This window comes from Myxocyprinus asiaticus, chromosome 11 (genome assembly GCF_019703515.2).
Source record: "Myxocyprinus asiaticus isolate MX2 ecotype Aquarium Trade chromosome 11, UBuf_Myxa_2, whole genome shotgun sequence".
In the NCBI taxonomy this organism is placed as follows: domain Eukaryota; kingdom Metazoa; phylum Chordata; class Actinopteri; order Cypriniformes; family Catostomidae; genus Myxocyprinus; species Myxocyprinus asiaticus.
The window spans coordinates 39,016,440-39,037,154 of record NC_059354.1 but is presented as its reverse complement, the minus strand read 5'-3'; the positions used below and the strand labels follow the sequence as shown (position 1 = coordinate 39,037,154).

Sequence of the window (20,715 nt, the reverse complement as noted above, 5' to 3'; positions counted from 1 at the left end):
TTGGGAACATCTGGAAGTATTACATGCCATCTTGATCATAACACTCATGGAAACCAATAAACAGTTTCCAGTGTATTCATTCATGTTTATTCCTTTAAAAAGACAAAACTGAAAAAAATAAATAAAAAAAAAGATGAATATATGATATACAAGGAAAAATTATTAATTCATGATATACTTTGATATTTACTTGGTCGTGTTCATACGTAATGAGAGTACATATATATAACAATAATTTCATTTGAACATTTGCTCTTGGGTCATTTATTAAAAGACACTTCTACCATTCTCAATTATTTTAAACCACTGCTTACAAGTTACTGATGGGACTGGAGTCTTCATCTCATGGGAGTGGTCTTGATATACATATGTTTCAGAATTTCAACTAATTTCTTTAATTCTCCTTTAAAGGAGCAGAGTTTAAATAATGTTTTTGTATGTTTCAATTATTTACAGATCTTTTTTCAAGTCACTTTTATAAGCCAAGCACAAGAGGAAATGTTTCTTCTGTCGAACAACAGTTTTTTGAGAAATGTGTTCTTTTCAGGTCTGTTTTCACATTCTACAGGTCTGTAAGGGAAACTCCTGGAATTGTGAAATCACAGCTCTGTGATTTTGATCTGAACATAGAGGGAGGCTGGACAAATACTTGTTCCATCTTTGGACAACAGATGCACATGACGATAACCTGGAAATCAAGATTTTTGTTATTTACAAGAAACCCTGATTAAAATTATAAATGATTTCAGGGCATAAACCCATACGTGTTCTTTTGTTAACTTTGGTCGACAAAAACTTACCTGGTTGAATACAGGTAAAAGGAAGAGTGTACTGTCCTATAAAGTCATTTCTAGATGCTAAATCATAGTCTTCAACAACAAAACGCACCAGTGCCAGCTCAGGGGTGTGGATTTTAAACTGTAAGGTTTCATTCCAACATGGGTTGAATCCTATCAATATGAAAAATAATAGAAAATCATTGCATGCAGAATGATGTACACAGGGTTCCCTTAGGAAAATTGTGATTTCCAGGTATTTTTCTGAAAATGAAAATTATCTCAGAAATAAATAAAATCTTAAAAAGTCATGGACTCTCTTACAACTCATGTTTTTAGTTTGCATTTGCTATAAAAAATATTGCTCTTTTGAACACAATTTCTAAAAAATTATAACTTTTTATCGTTATTCAGTAATCACAAACAACTGGAAAAGGCAGTGAAATTAATTGGTCAAAAGGTCTGGGAACAGTTTAAAGTTACATCAATGTATTGCACTCTAATAGTCTCTCTTGCAATGACATGGCACCAAAGCATTTATTCCTCACTTGCTCACCATTGTTCTCAATGTATCCAGTCTCCTGTTTGGCTTGATCCAGGGGAACACCATAAATTTCCACCCTTACTAAGGGGTCTACAATGGACCATCCTTTTTTATTTAATTTAGGGAGCTGTTGGCCACTAATAACCTTAAAAAAATGAAAGCAAAAGAACATCAGCAAATTAAATCTCAAAATAAACTGGCAGAATGAACATGAATGTAGTCTACAGGGATCCCCAAGAATGGAATCTGTCATCATTCACTCACCCACATGTACTTGTATGACTTTCTTTCTTCTGCAAAACACAAAAGGAGATGATAGGCAGCATGTTTGGTATCAGTCACCATTCACTTTTCACTGTATGGAATAAAGATGCAATGAACGTGAATGGTGACTGAGTCTATCATTCGCCAAAACATCTCCTTTTGTGTTCCACGAAAGATAGTCATGCGGGTTTGGAACAACATAAGGGTGAGTTAATAATGACAGAATTTTCATTTTTGGATAAATTAGTCCTAAAATACCTTAACAGAGAAGAGTAGAGGATGATAGTTCTCCGATTCTTGGGGTTTATCAGGATCAAAGACTCTCTCTCTGTTGAGTAGGATCTCAGGTTTTAGGACGTAGCCACAATGGCCATTCTGACTAAATAGCCCATCATTAAGATCCATTTCCATCCCTGCTGTCTGAAAGTTCAGTGCCACTATGGATCAGAAGCATAACTATGTAATGCAGATCAACTTTCCACTTTACAACACATTAGCCATGTTGCCCCACATCTCTTTACATGGCTTAGAGTGTTAAAAACATTTCCAAAGGTTATTCTGCCCTTCTTCATTTTTCCACCCACAGGAACTCATGGCATAATAAGATCTACAGTACTCACCAATCTGGCATCCGATGTTCCACATATCCTGTGGACAGTAATTTGATGAGTCTGTCCTCATTCCACTTGGATATATTCTGGTCAACTGTCTGGTGTTATGCAGCACAAAATCTGGGCCTGTTAGACATGTAGGGGGAAACAAATCCATATTTAATCAGATGAACTAAGAATTTAATTAATCATTAGCTACAAATTGGAAATGGCTCAGAAAGGTAAAGTTAGTACTGAGAAAAGCTCTAGCAATATTTGTTTGCTGATGCTGCTTGGTTTGATATTTTTTTCTATGCAATAAAATTTATATATTTTTAAATATGACATAACTGTGTAAAACTGTCCAAATACTTTTTGGGGCCATTGTATATGAGTATTGTAGAATATCTACTATGACATTATATATAACATATAAATGCCTATTAGGGTTGCGCGGTTTACCAGTACTAACGAAATATCGTGATACCAAAAAAAAAAAAAAAAAAAAAAAATGAAAACGGTATATCATCTTGTTGCTAATTTCGGTACCATATTACAGTATACTGTCATTAGCAAAATGATATGAGATGTGACAAATGACAATTTGAAAATAAAATAAAAAACCTCTGGATATGGCCAAGTGTGAGCATTAAACAGCAGAAGGATGTAATTTAATTAAATAATATACAATCACATGCACTGCATGCTACAGAATGAACAAGAGGTGCCGCTCTGCTTTGATTTCCCCCCCAACTTGTTTTTATATCATTGTGGGGACTCTCCATAGACTTCCATGCATTTGATGGATTTTATACAAATCTAACGATAATTTATATCCCCTAACCCTACTCCTAAACCTAACCCTCACAGAAACCTTTTTGCATTTTTACATTTTCAAAAAAACATAGTTTATGTTTACTAAGCCATTTCTCTCATGATCTCAGGTTTTACAATCCTTGTAGGGGCATTTGGTCCCCACAATGTAGCATAAACATGTACACACACACAGGTGCATGCATGCGCACACACTCACACAAACTCAACACACACTGCTGGTGCTTAATTTTCATGCAGTGTGTTTCAAGTATAAATGGCTGTTAACACTTAAAGGTGCAATATGTAATATATTTACTGTACTAAAACATAAAATTACAATAATATGTTATCAGAGATTTAGGAAACACGCTGAGTTGAAATACTGGCTTCTCCAAAAACAATGCTACTGCCAGTATATTCTACTTTGAAATGACCATTCCGGGACGGAATTTCTGTTTGTGTTTTGGCCTGTGTGATCCCGCCCACTGTCCATTTCCCAATAGTATTTCAACACCTGGGTTGCCAGATTTGAAACAAGTTAGCGGACAAACACAGTGCGCTGCAGCCATGGAAGGCAGCAATACATCTAGCTAACATTGACAGAGTTATATAAAATTCCACATGAGCTGGTACATGTACCATGAAGGTCACTGAACGAACTCATGGTTTCGGGATTGGTTTCAGGTTGATAAATTCAAACCAGTCCAATCAGGTTTAATTGGTACCATGATGCAGCTCATCAACTCTCTCTGTCAACTCAGCCTTCGATCCTGACTTTAGATTACGTGCTTGTGCACATGAATGAGTGATGTTTGCGGCACACAACCAATCCTGTGAGAGAACATGTTTCACTTCTGGCGAGAGACTCAGCGGGATTTACCTCTCTGCTGAAAGCTGATGACTATGAAAATAAGAATTTAAATTCATTTAAACTGTGCACAAGACATTGTTTAAAATATATATATATATATATATATATATATATATATATATATATATATATATATATATATATATATATATATATATAAAAGAAATAAAAAGCAATTAAAGACAGTTACACAACAAGAAGAAACAGCGGTTGCTACGAGGGCTCAAGAGGACTGCTGCAAACAAATTTTTAATATGATATATATATATATATATATATATATATATATATATATATATATACAGTACTGTGCAAAAGTTTTAGGCACTTGTGAAAAACTTTCAAAGTGAGGATTTCTTATAACAGTTATGAAATAAATAGTTTTCATTAATCAATTAATGTTATACAAAGCCCAGTAAACAGAAAAAGAGCTAAATCAATATTTGGTGTGAACACTTTTGCCATCAAAACAGCACCAATTCTCCTACTTACACCTGGACACAGTTTTTCTTGGTTGTTGGCAGATATAGTGTTCCAAGCTTCTTTGAGAATTCGCCACAGTTCCTTTATTTATTTAGGCTGTCTCTTCATGTAATCCCAGTCTGACCTCGATGTTCAGTGGGGGGCTCTGTGAGGACCATGCCATCTGTTGCAGGGCTCCCTGTTCTTCTATTCTATTCTATCCTATTTGCAAAAGGAATGTTTGGAGTATAAAATGTATATTTCCTATTGACACACTAAAGCTGAATATATAAATAACCATCTTAAGACAAATGTTTTTGTGAAACATCTTATGTGCCTAAGACTTTTGCACAGTATTGTATAATACATATATTCATATAGGCCCAACAAGAACACACAGACTTATTCATTTTAAAAGCTTAAATGTATTTAAAAAATAAAAGCTTTTATATTGCTTTGAATTGAAAACTTTATATATCATTCAAAACCATTACAAATAAATATAGGATACTATTGATTACAAAACGAATAGAGTATAAAGATGAATATGCTCCTTAAGTTTGTTTTCCTTTTTCAAAATCTACCAGTTAGTATATCAAAAAAGTGTTTTTTGGCAATGGAATAAACTACTTTGTAAATATATATGGGATAACAGGAAACCTTAAAAAGTCTTAAAATTCTTAAGTTGTCAAAAAGGCTTGGAGGACTAATATGGAATAAAATGTAATAAATTATTATAAAGCTGCCCAAATTCAATCTATATTGATTTAGATGAACGAAGAATCTAAAGTGAAATGGAGGAAGATGGAAATTTATCAAATAAGGGAACCTGTTAGTATATCCCTGTTCCTACCCAAACATAGCAACAAATTTAAATCAATAGATAATATTTGTATTAATAGTACTTTTAGAAGTTGGTTAGAAAAAAAGAAAAATAGTTAAATTATGAAAGATATAGTTAATTTACAAGAAATGTCTAAAGATCCTGATTTCATGCCAAATAGATTAGATAATACACTTAAGTTTTGGGTAGATAGAGGTCTGAAAAGTTATCACCAACTGTTCACTGATAAAGGAATGGATACCTTTTCAAATCTAGCAAAAAAGGAAAGAAATAAAAAGGAAATGCATCCATTAATAAATTATATAATTGATACATACAATGTATTTTAAATACAATAAAATGTTAAGAATTTTAAAGAGTGCACTTGAAAGAGAGATACAGGACACTGTGAATAAAATTATATGTAGGTGGGAGGATGAATTAAAAAAAGAAAAAGAAATAATCAGCAATACTGGGAAGAAATATATTATACATTCCATACTCAATCCAGTATTTGGAGGGAATATGCTTGGAAGATAAAAATGAGATATTTGGTAACACCTGTTATTCAAAGTAAATACAAGAGCATGGTAAAAGGGGATTGTTGGAGAAATTGTGCAGAAAAAAAAGGCTCATTACAGTCAAATTCTACATGAGTGCTCTAAATTGACAACTTATTGGAATGAAGTGATTAGACTGGTTAATTTAATATTTAACTGCACAATAGAAACACATCCAGAAAACCTTATTTTGGGTAAAATGCCATTGTCCTTAATAAAACTGAACAAAATATATTTAGGGTAATCAGAATAGCAGTTTTTTAACAGATTACAAAAAAATTGGCTTAAAACCAGAACCCCCATAATTTATCTCCAAAGACAGAGAGAAATGATTTTGGAAATATACCAGATAACATTTATAATTAATAATAAAAGTCTGGAATGTGAATATTAATGGGATTTGCTTAAAAATATTAGAAGTTAATTTAGATAGATTGTTTCCTTCAGATTCTTGTGTAACAATGTTGTCAACAGGCAGACTAAGAGACGATGGTGAAGTGATGAACCCAAGTGCAGTTTTATTTACAGACGTGGAATCCCAAAACCCTGACTACAAACGTGAACTAAAAGTAAACATGAACTTGACTTTGACAAAAACTTGACTTGGCATAAAACTTGACTTGGCTAGGACAAAACAACAAAGTTACATTCACAATACCTGACAAGAGACAATAGCAAACACGAGGGCTTAAATACACAGACATGGGTAACAAGACAACCAATGAACAGACAGAACTATAAACAATATAGCAAGACTAATAAACTTAAACCAGTGACAAACTAGAACTGATAACAAAGTAACCAAACAATGAACCAATGAAAACAAGACACATGAACAGGGGAAACACATGACAAGATCACATGAGGGAACAGGAAATCACATGACAGGAACAGGGACTAAACTTGAAAGTAAAAGACATGAAAAAACATGAACAAAACACATCTAGACGTGACATCTTGATTTTTGAACAAAATTAGTTAAAATATGAGGTATGATGTCCTATCTCATTTAATATTGAAAAAAAAGGAGGTGTTGCCTTAACTTAATAATAAAATATAACATGCAAATGAATGAATTACACGTTATTTATCAAATATGTTGTGAATGCTTATTTGATATGGTTATTCAAAATAACATTGGTTTTTTTTTATTTATTTATTTTTTTTTTATCTTTCTTGATGTACAATTTGCACATTGTCTTTAGTAAAAAAAAAAAAAAGAAGAAAATATAAAAAGCATAAAAAAGGCTACTATTGATTAATTAAAAAGTGAGCACTTGGAATACTGTGTGCAAAAAACTGGTATGCAATAATAAGATGTATTTGTTCTTTTTATAAAAGACATATTTTGTGTACTGCTTATATTGCTTATATTATTATAACGTCAAGTAAAATAATGTATGTTCATCTCGAGTCCATGAAAGAAAGAAGGGGTTTGTGTGACATTCACCCCTTTCCATAGCAATCTTGAGCTTTTACTATTTTAAAAACTTTGAAAAAAAATTTGCAAGTATCATATTAATCCATCTTAATGGCTGTTTTATAGATTGCCTAATATAATATGTTTATATTTTCAAAGATATGTTTTGCTATGGCTAAAGCAATTGAATGAAAAGCAATTAGATTTTTAAATAAAATACAACACTCTATCTGCTGAAAATCTACATTAAGATTCTTAAATAAATAATTTATCATCAATAGTCAATTTTGTGGATTTCTAAGATTTTATTTGTAAAGTGTGCTTTAAGAGACACAGGGGAGTGACTTGATTGTCATTTTACTCACATCTGATTGGTTCAGCATCTGTAAGCGATCTGTAATCCAGCTACAGAGCAGGTTAGCTGTGTGGCGTAAGTTGCTATGGCAATGAACACCGCTAAAAACTGACCAACTTTCATGGTATTTAAAACCTGGGGTTGAGGCAAACTAATCTAAATCTTACCTGGCTAGCCACCGAAACCGGCTTCATGGTACAGGCCTCTGGTTTATAATTTGCAAACAATAAAAACATTGCAAATGTATACATTAGCTGATCAACTTCGAGTGTAAGGCTCGTCACTTGCCATTGACAGTTTGCTCGTTCCTGTTGCGTGTCCTCAACCTAGCATCCCGCGTGAGCATCGAGTCTGGGGAGGAGGGGGTGGGGGAGACAACTCTCTCCAATATTCGATGGGAGTAGCCCAGCATTAAAGGTGCAATATGTAAAACATTTTATGTAATATTCACCTTTTTTTTTGCCAATGAGTGAACGGCTTGTAACGCAACTTAAAAAATTAGCCCTTCTCGAACTTCCTAGGTTGCCTATTAAAGCCTGTAGACTGATTTTCATGTGAAGGGAGCGGGTCGCTTTTGCTGGGAAAATCCAAAGGATGTGACGTTTATGCGCGCTCCCGAGAGCCTTGCCTCAGTGCTTCCGCTATTCAACAGCAACAACAAACTGCAACACTAAGTAACGTTATTTTAGAGATGGAATCCAGCAAACGGCCAGCTCCCAGCACAACACTGACTCCCACACAAACTCAGAGTAAGCCAAAAAAACATTTATCTACTGAATCCCATCTGGCTAAGTGGGAACGTGATCACGGTCGAGCGAAAACTAGAGTGAACATCGGCAGGGCATTTGATTCCTGGAGGGACCTTCATTCGGTTTTGGGGATCAAAACCGACCCTGAATTGGTGTTCTTCTTATTGGACGGGTAAGCTTACATAACTGCAAAGCATGTGAAATATAGTGCCATAAGGATTGATCTGTGTAATTTTAGCTAACTTGATCTTGCCCGCTAACGCTGACAAATTGCAAGCTACCTTGCTTCGTAACTTTCAAATAATTTCAACGATCTACTCTTTATACTAAAAGTCAGGTATACAGGATAAATTTAAGCAAATACGCTGGTTTCTTATTTGTAGTACAACATATGACATACAAAACATACAATAGTGCAACATAACTGCAGTGCAACAGTAAACTCTCTGGTATAGTTTGGTAGTATGTAGCTGTGTGTGTGTCTCAGTATGCTATGTTAGCTGATAAGTAGTTTGTTTAGTCTCAAAGTTTGTAGTAAAACAGTCATAACTGTGTAATTTTAATTATGCTACCTCATCTGTCAGCATGATGCCAGTGGATCACGTTCATCCTCTTTGTACGTTATGTCATTGTTTTGGTGGATGCTCGCTCATCACGTCCCTATGGAATGTGTGCACGAGCACGAGCAACAAGTAGCTGGCTGCAGTTCACTTAACGACCACAGGTTTCATTAATAACAAGGGTTTCTGAATCTTACATACTGCACCTTTAATGTGAAGCTTGATATAACTAACCCGTGAAAACAGGAAGAAGGTTTGTCAAAATAGAAATCCCGCTAAGCTCTATTCAAATGAATGTGTGAAACTTAAGACAGAAAAATATAACTACTGTATACAAATGTAATAATATTCTAAAAGTAGCAAAAATACTCATAATAACAATTATGTAGTATTAAATGGTTGTATTATTATTATTATTATTATTATTATTATTATTATTATTATCTGTAAGCAATATCACAAATGCAAGCAGCCTTGTGCCACAGGTAATTCGATTTTGTTTCATTAATGTTTTCCATTCTTTGAAGCTCTGTTGTGCAGCATTTTAATTTACCAAAATTAAAATTGCAATTTTTTTGTAATAAATTTTTGTTTTTTTTATTTGATTAAAACTGTATGTATCAATTTGATTAAACACCATTTGATCATAACATTTAACTAAAACATTTTACATGGAATCCAGACATTTTTTAATGGAAAACACATCATTTTTATCTGTAAGACTTTGTGCAGTTCTTTTAATCAAGTCATTTTCTTTGTCATTTCATCAAAAATCTGAGGCTTTTTATTTGTTGATTATAGTTTCAATTTAGTATCGATACCGAGGTAAATTTTGGTATCGGAGCAACCCTAATGTCTATTGAACACAATAATGTGCATAAATAAAAACTATTGATTTCAATTGTTCATATTCATCAAATTTATTCATATATAATCAGTTTTTATCATTCAGATTTTTATTAACATAATAAGTTTATTATAAAAAGAATAAAAAAGTCTTTCTGACCTGCTTCCTTTGAATATTTCCGTGTTTTAGTCTCAGAAAGAGATGACATCTCATAAGGCTTAGAAGAAGTTCGAGAATGCTCAAAGCTGTGGAAATGTACGCTCTTACAGAACACAAGGTCTGAGAGCTCCTTGCATAGTTTCTGCTTCAATATCTAAAGAGGGACATGCATTGGTCAATAACATTGGAAAATAAGGAAATGGGAAACACAGACTGATCCTTCTCTCAGTTTCTTAACATTTCCACTGGTACCTTGCTATCTGTTGGTGCGCTCTCTGAAGAAGGACTGTCCTTGTTCATTTCTGCTGCCTCGTCCTCATCACTGACTTCACCTGTGAGGCTCTCTGACTCATTTCCAATTGTCTTCCCTTTCAGCAGGATTTTCCTCTTCAGCGCCTTTAAATAAGGCCACAATTAGTAGATTATATTATCATACATTACAGCATGCGCTCGAGCTTCATGGTCTCCACAAGTTTGTGCAAAACCTGATGATCCATGTTATCTCAGCATGATTTGAGAATGTTCAAAAGAGCATCTTTTGTGCTTCAATGGAAGCAAGGTAATCTAACTATTTGTACAGAAGAGTTAATATGGTCAATCTTATTGTCAGTATGCTTTTTACCCAATGTTGCATTTGATTACTGAACTTGAAATATTGCAGAAACTTACACTGGTGACCAAAAGCTTGGAATAATGAAGAGATTTTGCTCTTATGGAAAGAAATTGGTACTTTTATTCACCAAAGTGGTATTCAACTGATCACAATTATAGTCAGGACATTAATAACGTTAAAAATTACTATTACAATTTGAAATAATTGTTCAGAACTTCTTAAACTACTTCAAAGTGTTCTCAACACGTGCAGCAATGATAGCTTTGCAGATCCTTGGCATTCCAACTGTCAGTTTGTCCAGATACTCAGGTGACATTTCACCCCACGCTTCCTGAAGCACTTGTCATAGATGTGGCTGTTTTATCGGGCACTTCTCATGTACCTTACAGTCTAGCTGATCCCACAAAAGCTTAATGGGGTTAAGATCCATAACACTCTTTTCCAATTATCTGTTGTCCAATGTCTGTGTTTCTTTGCCCACTCTAACCTTTTCTTTTTGTTTTTCTGTTTCAAAAGTGGCTTTTTCTTTGCAATTCTTCCCATAAGGCCTGCACTCCTGAGTCTTCTCTTTACTGCTGTACATGAAACTGGTGTTGAGCAGGTAGAATTCAATGAAGCTGTCAGCTGAGGACATGTGAGGTGTCTATTTCTCAAACTAGAGACTCTGATGTACTTATCCTCTTGTTTAGTTGTACATCTGGGCCTTCCACATCTCTTTCTGTCCTTGTTAGAGCCAGTTGTCCTTTGTTTTTGAAGACTGTAGTGTACACCTTTGTATGAAATCTTCAGTTTTTTGGCAATTTCAAGCATTGTATAACCTCCATTCCTCAAAACAATGATTGACTGACGAGTTTCTAGAGAAAGCTGTTTCTTTTTTGCCATTTTTGACCTAATATTGACTTTAAGACACGCCAGTCTATTGCATATTGTGGCAACTCAAAAACAAACACAAAGACAATGTTAAGCTTCATTTAACAAACCAATTAGCTTTCAACTGTGTTTGATATAATGGCAATTGATTTTCTAGTAACAAATTTGCAATTTAGCATGATTACTCAAAGATAAGGTGTAGGAAATGGGGTCTAGATTTGGTCGAAAATGACTTTTTCAAATAGTGATGGTGCTGTTTTTTACATCAGTAATGTCCTGACTATACTTTGTGATCAGAATGCCACTTTGGTGAATTAAAGTACCAATTTCCTTCCGAAACAGCAAAATCCAAACTTTTGGCCGCCAGTGTATATTTCCTCATTTTACATTACATGTCTTTTTTCTTTGTTTCTAAAAATCCTAAAAAGGTTTTAATAGAAAATAAAAATTGCAGTATGGTCTCAGACTTTTGGACAGTTTTAATAGATATAAAAAAATACTTCTCTCTAAAACCATTACATCATCCTTTAAACATATCATTTACTGTGTCTCCTGACTGTAAAACAATTTAAAAATAAAATAAATACAATTTATTATTACATTAGAAGATCTTATCATCTAATGAAGGTCTGATAATAGAAAATAATGTTATATGAATCTCAGTTTTTAATCTGTGACCATCAAATGAAAGTGCCCATTACAGTCAATGACATCAGAAGACCACTATTATTTTAAGATCCATGTCAGTTTTCAAAAGCGGTTGTGTTATAGCATTATATTAATTGCACTGTTAAACCTGATCTGCATGGAATAAAGCGCTAAATAGCTAACCTGAGCTCACCTCTGGGGATGGCAGTTCACTGGAGGTTCTGCCATCCGCTGTGCTAGTCAGCAGCATATCGCCCAGCATTTCTCTGAAATACCGAGCCATGACTTCCTGTTGCTCTACATTACAGTGGTTTTCAATGGACACGATGAGCGGATATTCAGACACCTGAAAGTAGGAGTGAGAGGATAAAGCATTGATTTTGAAAATATTTAACCTATAATTTTCAGTATGTGTTTGTGAATTTGTGGGGCAATAAAGATTACCTTAAAGGCATACTGTGCAACAGTAGAAATTACGTCTTTGAGGAGTATTTTTGACGTTAAAGTGTGTCCATGGTAAACTACCGGCTCTCCATTGGCTCCATTCCAGCAATCCACCTCTACACACCTGCAGCCTCGTTTCAATGCCCTTCACAGGTTCAGCACATATAAACAGTCATTAACTCATAGAACAAAGCATAGTGCAGTTTTGGGGAAGATGCTTTGAAAGATAATAAAACAGCTAAACTGCTGTCACCCTAATGGAAAATGTAGTTAAGTTAGCGGCGTTGCTACATTAGCTAGCACTCCACAACACTAGCACATTCAAGTAAGTAGACCTAAGTTTTCTCTTAAGTAAGAGTGAACATATAAAATGTATTATTAGATCTGTATTAGAGATATTACAGCTAATACAGCAATAAAATCTTTAAAAAGGCAAGTAAAGACATGGCTGTTTTACCAAAAACAAGCAGAACTTCATAACTCACTGGATGTAGGCCTCAACACTACTTGGCCCTTTCAGCTGATCTTCCATCAGGTAAGTGTTGTGGGAGGAAGAGATGTAATAGTGGGCAAGAGGTTGGTTCATGTCCTGAAAGACGCCCTGTCGCTCTGGACTGAAGATGGATCCTTCAGGAGACGTCAGGTACATTAGGAATCCATCGATTGACATGGAGTGATTCATTCTGGCTGTAAAGGAAGATAAAAGGAACCATCTGCTCCCATCATGAAACATTCCCAAGTTATCATGAGTAAACCACTTTACTGTTGTTCAGCGATCTAGATAAAGTGCCCCACTACTCACAGCGAAAGCCTACTTTCTAAGCTGCCTTAGTTCAGAATTTTTTCAGACCTTTCTCTATATGCATTTAAAAGAAAATCTTCAGTTAAAAGTTCTAAGCCATGTACCAAACCAACCAGTTCTGAGATATCCCATTACAAACTGCGAATTGAGGAAAAAAGGGAAAATCGAAAACTAACAAACAAAAAAAGCCAAAGACAAAAGACTTAGGACTTGTATGTGGCAATGAACTCATTCTAACTTTACTAACTTAGTTAGTAAGATGCCTGTCTGTGAGCAAAATCAGCACCAAACCTGTACTGACTGGCATTTAAAGGAATATTCCAGGTTCAATTCAAGTTAAGCTCAATCGACAGCATTTGTGGCATAATATTGATTACCACAAAAATAAATTTTGACTTGTCCCTCCTTTTCTTTAAAAAAAACAAAACAAAAAAAAAAAAAAAATCAAAAAGTTGCAGTGAGGCACTTACAATGGGAGTGAATGGGGGCCTTTTTCAAAAGTATAGACACAAGATGTAAACAATATGCATGTAAACATGATTTTAGTGTGATAAAATGACTTACTATCCTTTTCTGTGTAAAGTTCTAGCCAGTTTTACAACTTTGTTGCCATGACAATGTACAGTCAATAAACCTTAAAATGACTGTAAAAATTATGATTTAACAACTTTACAGCTCAAATAATATATGAGTTTTAACAGAAGAATTAATGTAAGTGCTTTTATAAAATTATGAGCTTCACATTTCTGCCTTTAAACCCTCAAAAAATTGGCCCCATTCACTTCCATTCCAAGTGCCTCTCTGCAACCTTGATTTTTGTTTTTTTGTTTTTAAGAAAAGGAGGGACAGTCCAAATGAATTTTTGTGGTAATCAGCATTATGCCACAAATTCTGTTGATTGAGCTTAACTTGTATTAAACCTGGAATATTCCTTTAAACCAGTCTGGACTAGAGGCAGACAGATATATCGGGTACACTAATCAGTGCAATAGTTACTTTTTGGAACTATCGGTTATCAAAAAAATAAATAAAAAATAATAAATAAATAAATAAATAAATATGCCGATAGTTGCAGATAGTTTTTGTTTTTTTGCTTTTTTATTATTCCTCCCTGTTCCTCTGTAGCCAGCACTGGAGGATTCTACAGTTAGAACATCTTGGTTCTACAGCATAAAATCTAGAGGTGAAATAAAACAATCACTGACACTTTGTTGTTGTTTGCTGAATCTAACTATTTCATCATTGACAATATTTACCCATAATGTTATATTGCATATATGCATATTTTGTTATTTTAATTAGATAATTAAGTGTTCTAAATTAAAGCAAGGGCATGCAAAGAAAAATGCAAGTATCAGAAAACGTGCCCTTACATGTAGAGCATTGTAACAGAGCCAACTCTCCGTCATTTCAAAATAAGAGTCCACTGTGTATTTTGGGCTTCTTTAGAGTTAAATGTTCTGCATTATGCATTAAATTTTAATTTGTTTCTCTGGTTATTATTAGGATTTTGGTTGCACAATAAACTGCATCTGGGATTTTATTCATTTTGCACTCTTGTTCCCTCTATGTCTGTGCCCTTCATCCGTAAGGATAGAAAACTATCTGCCGATTAGTAGGTTATCAGCCTTTTCCACCACCTTAATTATCGTATGGGCAAAATCCACTATCGGTCGACCTCTAGTTTGGACCAGTTTATTCATGCTGGTCTTTTCAGCAGGATATGAATTGGTTAAGTAATTAAATTAGTGAGTTTGGTAGTAAGTAAGTACAGTACATATCTATTACAAAAAGTATAAATACAAGGATGCAGGAATGGTTGATTGTGGGTCATTACCCGTGTCTGAAGGTTCATAATGTTCAATGAGCTGCAGAGCATGTTCACAACTGCCCTCCCCCTCCAGCTGCTCCTCTCTCAGGAACTCCTCCAGATCACACTGAGAGAGGCTCTGCCCATTACTGGAATACTCCTGGAACAACTCCAGCACCTCCATTCTCTGGGTGAGCATCTTGTAGAACTCCACAAACTCCTCATCCTCCAGGGTTCCTGACTGAGATTTGTCTGCCCTCTGCGAGAAAATGTAAACAAAAAGAGTTTCAGCATGTTGAAAATGGATAATGTAGAGTGTCATAAACAAGTGTGGACTACAAGTCATCACCTTGAAAAGACAGCTTGCATGTTCGTCATTCATGTCCACGTTCATCATTTTCAGCAGTGTTTTTGCTTCCTTAAAATTTATTCTGCCATCTTTGTTTTTGTCTGCTTTTAAAAACCAGTCTGAGATCCATCTGAGCGGAGTCGTTTAGGAAAATGTCCACACTAATCCATTTTAACTTGGAAATGCATTGATTTAGCTATGTTAACACCACTCATCCAAACTATTTTTTTTCCTCCACTGAAAACAGAGATTTTCGAAAAAGCTTACTTTGGAAAACAATAATGTTAGGAAACTGAAAACAAGAGTTTTCAACTGAAAACGGATGTGTGTGGACATGGACTTAATTGCTAGTCAGGGCCATAACTACAATATACTTTGAGGGGGACAAGTCCCCCCAATAATCAGATATGGCCAGATTGTCCCCCCAATAATAACTGATATCCTTGTTGCTGTTCTGCTGCAGTCCATTAATGCACTGCTGTCTAATTGTCATTAAGTTGTTGCAGGAATAAGATAATGGTTTAAAAAACTTTCATTTTTACCTCGCTCAGTAGTCTAACACCGCTTGTCAATGTCATAAGAGATAGCCTATCAAATCAATGAAGACAGGAACCTCGTGGATTATTCCAGCGCCGCGCATCAGCAAGCAGTTCAGGCTAATAGTGGGAATAATTCAAAATCAATTTAAGATTTTCTAAATAATTTCTTTATGTCTTTAATTCATTCTGAATTTTGTACAGCATCTCCTAAGAGTCTACTTTTAAAAGAGACCATTTTATTTTGAGTCTGTCTTGTCAAGTTTGTGCTCAAAAAATGAGCCACCAGTTAAAGGAGTTCACCTAAAAATGGAAAATGTACTTTTATTCACTCATTTACTCACCCTTATGTTGTTTAAAACCCATATGCTGGTTTTTTCTTGGAACATAAAAATAGATATTTTTAGCAGCTCTATTCCATAGAATAACAGTTTATAGTGAGCAGGAGAGGTCGAGCTTCAAAAAGGACAAATACTATAAAGCACTATTAAAGGTTCAGTATAAAGACATCATAACAGTAGTCCATATGACAAGTGCATTATATTCCAAGCTTTCTGGGGCCACACAACAGCTATGTGTTGTATGGACTACTTTTATGTTGCTTGTGAACAACTGGACTTCATACATTTTCTGAAATTGTGAACCTCAAAACATAAAATATTAAATGAATTGTTCACCAAAAAATGAATATTTTGCCATTGTTTAATCATTGTCATTTTATTCCAAACCTGTATGCTGTTATTTATTTATTTATTTATTTATATATTTTTGTGGAACACACAATGTCCAAGTCCCTGTTACAATGCAAGTACAAAGTGGCCAGTCTGTCAAGCCCCAGAAATGGTTATGAAAGCACCATAAAAGTATAATTAATGTAGTCCATATGACTTGTGTGCTATATTCCAAGTCCCCCGAGGTCACATGATAGCTTTATGTGAAAATACCGAAAGTCGTTACTCGCTCCCAAATCAAATCATTCATGTAACTCAGTATGCAGCTCTCAAATCAAATATTTCGGTTTGTTCCTCACTCAAAACATCAGAACACTTGATATAGTGCATAAGTCATATAGACTACTTATATGGTGCTTTTATGGTCCTTTTTGAAGCTTGATAGCCTGTATTCATTATAAACTGTAATAGTATGGAAAAAAGCTCCATGCAGATTTTTCAAAATTCGCCTTTTGTGTACCACAGACAATAACAATACATGGGTTTGCAATGACATGACAGGGTGAGTAAAAAATGACAGAAAGTTTATTTTTGTGTGAACTATTCCTTTAAAGTCAGAGCATGCCTCAAGGAAAAATAAAATACTAATCATGCTTTCTGAAAGGATCAAGGATACTGGTTAATTTTGGTGCTCTCATCCATGTTTTCCATGTTCTCCATGAGGGCTCTGAGGCCCTGAATCCAAGCCTGAGCTTCCTCCGCTGAGTCAGCCACCAGGTCCAGGTTTCCTTGGCGACCGCGGAACACCAGAGTGAAGCAGCGGTCAGCAGGAAACTCATTTGCCACACCTTGGAGAGTCTCTGACTGATGCCCCTCACGAATAGCCTCTACATCACTGATGGAGACTGAAATCATAAAGACAAAGCTCCTGTACTGTTTTGGTAAAATAAACAAGATGGCATTAAGACAGCGGTTCTCAACTGGTTTTGCTTCAGGAGTCAGAACCCAGATTTTACACTGGATATGAAGTGAAGTAATGTCTTGGTTGTATTCTCTATTTTTAACCTTTCGTGGTTTTGGTCATTGTATGCATAGCCTTTGACAACATCATCAAAAGATATGGGAAGCGCTTTCTCCTCCCTTTTGAAAGTTGATAAGTCTATTTATTTTGCAATCCTAATGATGATATGGTTTGTTGAATTTTATTATTTGAACTGAGCATTATTTTCCCCCCTCCTGGCTCAAACCCAATTTTTTAAGAGTCTTTATATTTAGAACCACTAACTTAAAAAAAAAAAAATGGTCTCATATGGTCTACTTTAAAATCTTAAAAGCATTCACTCTGTTAAATCCAATAACTGGTATCCAGATTATTACATCACTTAATTGCATTATTAAAGCACTTAAAGCATTACTAGCACTAAGAACATAGGTTTTCACTAAGTGGTTGAGGAGCTCCACGAGGGCTTACAAGTAGAATATGAGTTTATTGCCCAGCTGGACTTATATGCTATAGTCTTGCAGTCCTCCTGAAGTTTGTAGTGACGCTGGCGCTGACGTTTCCACATGCGAGACTTCACTTTGCGTAGAAACATTCCCACCTTCATGACCTCAATGTTTTTATCACATTGGTCACCTCGAGAGAAAGAGAGAGAGAGAGAGAAATGATCATAAGTTGTGGTCATTACCAAGTTATAGATGTTTTCTCCACAAGGAAAGAAATTACATCTATGGGCAAACAAACATTTAAAGTTACAGTTGAAAGTATGTGAACACTTGGATTTTTTTAACTTTTTTTTTAAGTCACAACAATAGACAAAAACAGTATGCTTAAACAACTAACACACAAACAATAAAGCATTCATGTCTTTATTGACCACACTGTGCAAATATTGACAGTGCAGATGGTATGTTAAATAAAGACATGAGAAAGTATCATTGTGTGTCTGTGTGTTATTTAAGCAGACTGTATTTTTCTATTGTTGTGACCTGAGGTTATTTGAGTTGAAAATCAGATTCAAATTTTATGACCAAATTAATGCAGAAACCCAGGTAAATCCAAGGGTTCACATGCTTTTTCTTGTGATTATAATAGTAGGACTTACGACCTGTTTGAGGTGATTCCATTTTCTACTGGGCACCTTTTCTGTAGACACAAATAATCAATAATATGTCAACCTCTCACCTGAACTTCAAATTTAAATGCATTTTTGCAAGAGTAGAAAATATCTTAACACAACACTACATTGTAATGTAATTCAAATAGCTCACTCTAAATGTCTATCTATCACTGTGTACATACACTTGACAGATGTATTGTGTATTTAGTCCCTTTGACCCCTGGCAGCTCAGTGCTGAGATAGCATTGGTGTAGTCCATCCTTTGGAGAAGGAGTCTTCCCAGGGATCCCAGCCAATGATTTTTACTTAAAAAATGATTTACACTAAATAGCATTTTTACACTGCAAAGCCAGCACAATTATATTTAACAATAAAAACAATTCTCTATTAAAGGTGTTATGCCAGGATCCACCACTGTGGCTGTAAAGGACTGGCCTGACAATGTCTGAACTATTTCTCTCTTTGAATTCTTTGTATATTTGCTTTGTATATTGGTTTCAACTGCTGGCCCATAAGCCGACTGATGTTTTTAAAATTCGACCTGCCTCTCAGGATGTGTGTTCTGTATGCACATCATTTAGGGTTGAATAGAGTTGTGGTTTAGTCTAGCATATCCTGTTAAGTATTTTCTACCTGACAAATGTTCTTCACACGTTTATGGTGGTAGTACATCCTGACAGTCGGTTCCCTGCCTGACAAGATGTGTTACCCCTGTTGTAATTTTAAACATCAGAGTTCAAACTAGTGGTAGGTCATCCTTGAGCAGGTAGGTCAGATTTTCAGAACACTGAGGGAATGTTGCTGTGCTCCCAATAGCCAGGCCCTCCATGAGTCTTCCCCAAAATCCTTCTGACATGAAGGCCTTGAGAGTGCTACACTAGGATGATATTAGAGCTCACAAACGTCCTTTTAATGGATGTTGTTTTAGCCATTCTTTTTACTGTGAAACTACAGAACAGGCTAAAATAAATAGAAAAATAGGCGGCATGCATAACCAGTGTGTATGTGTTAGTTAATTTTCTAGTAGTAAATTGCTCCATAGGGAAAAACATGCTCATCCAGGCACAAGTAGTAGTGCAGTCAGGCATGACATTCAGACTCATGAGTCATGGCTATATATGTCTATGAGATCCACACAATCCTCTGCAGGCACTTATCATTATGTTCTACTATGTCCCAAGTGGATTAGACAAAATCTAATTCTGCTCATAAAAAGTTTCCAGCAATTTTTCTGTATTAGTGAACAAATGCTGGTTGTATACCTTCAAGTCTTTACTCTGAATTTTATAATTTTATTATTATTATTATTATTATTTTAAAGGAAGCAATTAAAAATAAATGTAAATTATGATTTACAAAGATGTATAAAATATAAAGATAAATGTAAAATGTGCTCTCATACATTCCTCAGATATCTGCAGTAACAGAGATTCTGAAAATACTAACAGCACATTAAGATCGTGCTGTAATGTGAGCCACACTAATGTAAATGCTGGCAAAATGCTCTACACAGCAAATAGAAAGTCTGGCAGGACAGGAAAGACACAGGAAAAGGCAATAAACAGAACTCACCGGACCAATGGAGCTACACAGATCTCATGAAACCGAGAGGATGGCTCTGCTGTGGGTGAAGGACTGGTAAACAGAGCTGCAGTCAGTGCTGCTTTCAGAAAGTGATGCATTGCCTGCCTCCTTTCTACACCCTCTTCCTCTGACTCATTCCTTCTTAGACACACCCACTTTCTGTAAATAAATACTGCTTTATTTAGCTAAATAGTTTTGTTTTCTGCCCTTGTCAATTTACAAACTCTAAATTCCAGTTATTAATTCTCATAAATAATCCTGGTAACACTGTAGTAAGGTTCTATATATTAACATTAGTTAATGCGTTAGGTATTATGAACTACAATGAACAATAGCCTAATTTGTACATAATTTATAAATCATGGTCAATGTTAATTTTTTAAATATTTTATTGTTCATTAGTTCATAATGCACTGGCTACTGTTAAGTTAACATACTGTATGCAACTTTTATTGTTATAAATGCTCATGCA

The 20,715-nt window shown here is 35.0% G+C and overlaps 1 protein-coding gene across 4 annotated transcripts; it reads right to left on the bottom strand.

Annotated features, from left to right (window-relative positions):
- Positions 1–139: 139 nt before the first annotated feature.
- Positions 140–20,318, bottom strand: plcd4b (phospholipase C, delta 4b). Of its 4 annotated transcripts, none has more exons than XM_051711086.1 (16): positions 20,232–20,318; positions 18,648–18,685; positions 18,011–18,175; positions 17,216–17,444; positions 15,333–15,462; positions 15,011–15,242; positions 12,857–13,058; positions 12,372–12,516; positions 12,121–12,273; positions 10,049–10,192; positions 9,797–9,950; positions 2,205–2,321; positions 1,843–2,021; positions 1,333–1,465; positions 801–950; positions 141–688 (listed from the first exon to the last, which is right to left on the bottom strand). In XM_051711086.1, the coding sequence occupies exons 2-16, from the start codon at positions 18,664–18,666 to the stop codon at positions 600–602; spliced, it is 2,241 nt and encodes a 746-aa protein (XP_051567046.1). In that variant the 5' UTR covers positions 18,667–18,685; positions 20,232–20,318; the 3' UTR covers positions 141–599. The 4 variants fall into 4 exon arrangements, with proteins under 4 accessions (XP_051567044.1, XP_051567046.1, XP_051567045.1 ...); XM_051711085.1 differs by having other exon boundaries at positions 18,645–18,685; positions 20,232–20,317; XM_051711087.1 differs by having other exon boundaries at positions 144–688; positions 18,011–18,140; positions 20,232–20,254.
- Between the last annotated feature and the right edge of the window lie 397 nt (positions 20,319–20,715).